Source organism: Tenrec ecaudatus, chromosome 1, assembly GCF_050624435.1.
Source record: "Tenrec ecaudatus isolate mTenEca1 chromosome 1, mTenEca1.hap1, whole genome shotgun sequence".
Lineage (NCBI taxonomy): Eukaryota > Metazoa > Chordata > Mammalia > Afrosoricida > Tenrecidae > Tenrec > Tenrec ecaudatus.
In genome coordinates this window covers 313,166,814-313,172,416 of record NC_134530.1, presented here as the reverse complement: position 1 = coordinate 313,172,416, position 5,603 = coordinate 313,166,814, and the positions used below count along the sequence as shown (strand labels likewise).

Sequence of the window (5,603 nt, the reverse complement as noted above, 5' to 3'; positions counted from 1 at the left end):
TTTTCACTCATTGTCTGCATTTTTATCTTTATATCACTACTGTTGTATCCTTATCACGTTAGTTCATTTTCTGTACAGTTGCTGTTGGGTTTGCCAGTTTGGGCTGCACAGAAGCAGTGGATAGCTAGACATAAGACCCGATGGCAGCCTTGGTAGGGAATGTAGGAGGAGGGGACGTGGGGAAGAGGAGGGGATTTGAGGAATAAGCAATGCAGGCTGCAGGTTAACTCATACAGTGAGTGCCCATTTCAAACAAAGAACATATTTTAAAATTGATGTGGTCATGATTGTACCATTCTAGATGTGACTGGACTGTAGTGACCTAGTTTACTTAACATGAGGCACTCCATTGTGTTTCAAACTGCCTTTAACCCCTGCTAGCAGTTAGCCCCTTTTCTTCTTTGCAATCTCAGCTGGCCAAACAAGACCTTAACTCTTCTGAGACATTGTCAAACTCTGCCTGCCCGATTAGCCAGCAATGTACACTAGCTTGTAACACCTTGAATTAGCAACTGCAGCTGTGTCTTCCCCTACAAGCTTGTTAACCTGCTCACCTGATAAGAATGTAGCAGCTAGAATATCCCTCCCCTTGAGTTCAGCCCCTATTCTAACCGATAACAATTCTGGAATTTCTTTGATCTGAATTGGCAGGTTTCCAGGTGCTAGGCTAGGCTTGGTCCAGCTGTTTAATAAAGGCTTTAATTATTAATATAGTGGTGTGGTTGATCTCTCCTGTTTACATCAGGACAAATGATTCTATGATATGTGGATTGTATGCCAACAAAACGGTATTGAAAATTGAAAATGGAAACCCAACACTGTGTTGTGCTAAAATATGTATGACCTTCTTGGAATAAATGTTGTCTTTAGAATAAAAAAACCCAACAAAATCCATGGGGTCATCTTAAACAGTGGTGCTTTCCCCAAGAATGGTTGTTAGAGCAATTGTGTGACCATTTGTAGTGAACCCTTCAACTACCCAGAAGAAAACACTGGTGAATAATGTATTGCTTTTTATTGTTTATTTCCATTTTCCAGGACAGAGCAAAGGTGTATAGACAGGTGCATCAGGTCAAGGGCGCCGAGAAATTAAATCTTGTGAAATCCAACTAGGAAATACAGCACCTCTGCAAAATTCTCGGGCCATCCAGACCAGTTCTCAACAGCCAGAGCTTGCAGTTGATACTTGACATTGGTACACTCCCTGAGCACCTTTATGCAAGACATGTTATTGCACGTGATGACAGAGAGAACGTAGCAAGACCAACACTTAACGAGGAGGCGTTTGCTTGCTTCACTCTTGGTAGCAGACTCGTGTTTTTCCTCAAGGAAGCCAACAAGAAGAGGGATGAAATTCAGGAGTTTGGCTCTTATCTGGCTGGTGGGGTTGGAGTAGCACCAGCAGGCTACACTTTGGAGCAGCAGAATCTTCGTGTTCGGCACCAGCATGCGGTTTTGCAGCAAGTTGTGCACTTCTTTCATGTACTCAGCTGCAAATTTCCCAGCAGTGGGTCCTCCTGTAAAACAATCATTAGCATTTCCACAAGTATTTGCTATACCTACTTGGTAGTCAGCATCTTGTAGTGCTCTTAAGTCTTGTTGCTAGGAAGGGGGGGTATGGGAGACCTTGACTTTTCCCATCTCCCCCCCCCCCATGTCTTGCAATGCTGTGAAGACGAGAATGTGCATGCTGAAGTAGGAAGTGTGCATTGATAAGGAAGGAGTGTATGAAGTAGAGTCCCTCGGTGGTGTCGATGGCTAATTGGCTGGCTGCCATCTGCAAGATTAGAGACCACTCAGGTTCCTTGGAAGAAATACCTGGACACCTGTTTCTGAAAAATCACAAGTCCGCTCTATGGCTCAATTTCCAGCCAGACAATAGGTCAAACAATACAGGAAACAATAACACTAGGGAGGCATACACATCTTAGAATAATTACCACTTGGAGGTCAAAAGGGCAGCATTTACACAAGGACACAGGTCAGAAAGGAGGAAAGGAAACAGGGAGCACAGGGCGAAAGGGAGGTGAGTGATGCTACATGGCGGGAGAGCAGTCAATGGCATGAGACCAAATGTGCGTGTTTGGAACACCAATGTACTCAGTACACCTTCGCCCCACTCATAATAAAAGTTAATAAACGAAGTTTCTGAGTGATGAACTTGGTCGCATTTGACCTTCTCGTGGGAGCACTCCGAGCTTCCTGTATCACCCCCAGCTTTGACAGTAGTTCCCAACCATTTTGACACTAAAACACCCTTTGTGGTAGTTACACAATTTCATGTCGGCTTGAAGATATAAAAGTGTAAGGGAGGAGTCTAGCTTTTCAATCAAGTCACAGCTTAATGATGACTCCTTGTGGGAGTGGCCTTCTCATAAGAAGGGTCCTGGGAACATTTCCTCACCCTCTCTGCCTTCATCTTCCTGCTGGCAGACCCTGGTTGCTGTCAGAGCCTGTGATTTGGTCACTGCCACTGGATCCACATGGCTCTACACCCAGCGACCTGTCATCTTCCTGCATTCTGCATCATTGCTTGTGACTGCGTGAGTCTTAAGCAGGACTTATGGACTAGTTCTGGACTCATGGACTTGAGTTGGACTGGGCTGGGCTGTTTGCTTGATAAACAATCACTCCTGGATATAAAGCTTTCTGACACATATGAGTGTCAAAGGATTTGTTTCTCTAGTCATCCTGGCCTAACACACCCTGTTACTGTTTTCTCCCATGAACACCATTCGTGGGAAGACTGAGTCTTCTAAACAACAAAGGAGCACGGGTCGGTGTACTTGGCTCTACATTGAGCTGCAAAACAACAATGAAAACCAAACCAATTGCTGTCGAGTGGATTCTGACTCCTGGGGACGTCATCTACGTCAGTATAGAACTGAGCGGCAGAGGGTTTTCCATAGCAGTGATCTGTGTTGTATATTGCCAAGGCTCTCTTTTGAAGCATCTCTGCCAGGGATTAAATCACCAACCTACTGGTTGCTGCCAAGTGCATAACCATCTGCGTCACCAACGGACTATCTGCCAAACTGCATCTAAGTAATTCTTGGTTACATTAACAACAACACTAAGGCAATTCAGCTAAGGTATTTGTAGCTGCCAGCCAGAGCCTCCTATTAGATGTGTTTTTGAGAACTGTCTATGAAATATCTATGCATATCTTGATATTTCTTAGGGGAAAATTGTGGAGTGAATTTGGATTGGACAACCAGTCCAGCAGTGTGTGTTTAAGATGATTTACTACTTACTTTTCTAAGCAGGTATACATTAATGATATCTTTCACTAGTGCACCTAGTGGCTTGCCTGGTTGGTCTTATACAAACATTAAGTTCATGAAGACTTGTTTTTCAAATAAACAGCCATCCAAGTGAGATGTCAACCAAGTCCCCATGGAAAAACCACCCCAGCCTCTGTGATCCAAGGATTGTAAATGATATACTATAAATCTCAAGGAGGGAATGGCATCAGAGTTTAAATGGTGAACACCTGGTTTGCAGATGGCAATGGATGACAGCGGAAGCCCAAAATCCATCTGCAGGATCCACACATGGATTAAACCTCTGGTGCATGTCCTCCAATCAGAGTTGAGGAATGTGACTAGCCCTGTTATCAGACACAGAGCACTGTGATGTCAATTATGGCAGATGTAGTGAGGTAAAAAATATCGTTTGATTTTACTTTTGACCCACTTTAAAGCTGTTTCAGTTGAAAAACCAAAGTGACTGGGAAGTGCACGTGGATTAAGTTCCTGGTGGACTCCCTCTGACCATGAACCAGGGATGTGAACAGCCTGGCTAACAAGCAGACTGCACTGGAAAGCAGATGTTGCAGATGCAGTTACATTAAAATATAGCACTCTATCGCTTGATCTCCCTTATGATCTATTAAAATTTGCTGTAGTTGTTAGTATGTTCCACTTCCTTTTCAGTTGAGGTTCTTTATCTGTTTTCTTTGTTATTCTTACTAGTTTTTCTTTGTTTTTCAAATGTTTTTCTGGCTGTGAAACCCAGGATAGGCCCATCTACAGGGGCAGTAACTGGATGAATGGTTCTTTGGGGTTGTGGTGGGGAGATTGGGGGCATATGGGAGCCGATCACGATGAGCATAAGAATGGAGAAAGTGTTCTACAACGGATTGTGGTGGTGACTGCACAAGTCTTGGTGTGATTGAATGACTGACTTGTATGGTATGGGAATTCGATGCCAAGAAAACTGTTGGAAAAACAAACAAGCATTAAGTTCATATTGATTTTTTTCCCTGAGCGATACATTTTATGTTCACAAGATAAAAAAATAAAATGTTATATTTAGTTTGAATTGGACTTCTATCAGTTAGTTGGGATTATAACACTTCAGTATAGAGTCTTTGGTTTTTTTTTTAAAACTTTGATACTACATATACTTTTAATAAAATGGGAAGACAATTAGTAATTTCTTTAATGAACACATTCTTTTGCAAAGAAACCGTAAGTATAACATAATTTTCAGAAACTTTGCTATTGCAAAGGGACACAACCAAACAGATCGTTTAAGCAAAGGATAGATTGATGCAATTCTAAGAGTAAAGTTATGCACTGGACGGCTAACTACAAGGTCAGCAGTTTGAAACCACCAGCCACTCTGTGAGAGAAAGACAAGGCTTTCTATTTTTGTAGAGAGTTACAATCTTGGAAACCCACAGGAGCAGTTCTACTCTGTCCTGTGGTGTCCCCGGGAGTCAGGATTCACTCAACAGTGGTGAATTTGGTTATAACAAGCAAGAGGATTTTGAAGTGTGTGTTTCAGCACCGCTGGTTGAGTCAGTACCTGTGTAGGCCAATATTCCAATTCTGTAGGCAGCTTGAGCTCGCTTCTCCACGGTGAGAGATGTGGTCGTCAGCATCTTACCTAGGACCACAATTTTTTCTTTGTGAAAAATGCTCTCCGTGGAAGGGATATGTTCTAACTTCTTTTTAACAAAAAATATCATGACAATGTCTTTCCAGAATTTCAGGAAGTAGCGATACAGATCCACAAAATAAAGATAAATCCAGATAAAAGTACAGCATCGTTCATAAATATAATGGCACATAGACATTGTGTGAAAAGCCCAATGGTGTCTCAGGTATGTTGCTGTGGCGGTCACATGAGTTCATAGTCAAGAATTCTGGAATGCGTCCCTTAGCAACACTGTAGAATGACATTGAAAGGATTGGCTTGGTGGTAGAAATCTTGTCTTTCATGTGGGAGACCTGGGTTGATTCCCTGCCTGTTCACCTCCTGGAAATCCACCTGTCAGTGGAGGGGTGTTCCTGCTATGGCACTGAAGGGGGTTTCTGTGGAGTCTCCTGGTGGAGTGGAAGGATGTCTAGACAATAAAACCCCATGGATCACAACTGTCTGTACTCCAGTTGCATTTTCAGCCTGCAACTTGATGTCTTTCTTTGTATATCTAAGAAGCGTCTCAGGCTGTCTATATCCAATACAGAATTGCTTCCTTTTCTTAACTTCTTAGTTTTCTCTGTTTTGCTGATGGTCTTCAACACAGAAGAAACTCTTGGTTTCTCAGGTTAAATATTTTTTTATTCATTCTTCACTTATTTTTATCTCACATCCCA

General features: G+C 42.5%; 1 protein-coding gene across 1 annotated transcript; it reads right to left on the bottom strand.

Moving 5' to 3' along the window:
- Nucleotides 1-1,089: 1,089 nt before the first annotated feature.
- Nucleotides 1,090-5,083, bottom strand: ARMH2 (armadillo like helical domain containing 2). Its single transcript, XM_075543500.1, has 2 exons — nucleotides 4,813-5,083; nucleotides 1,090-1,517 (listed from the first exon to the last, which is right to left on the bottom strand). The coding sequence occupies exons 1-2, from the start codon at nucleotides 5,081-5,083 to the stop codon at nucleotides 1,090-1,092; spliced, it is 699 nt and encodes a 232-aa protein (XP_075399615.1).
- Between the last annotated feature and the right edge of the window lie 520 nt (nucleotides 5,084-5,603).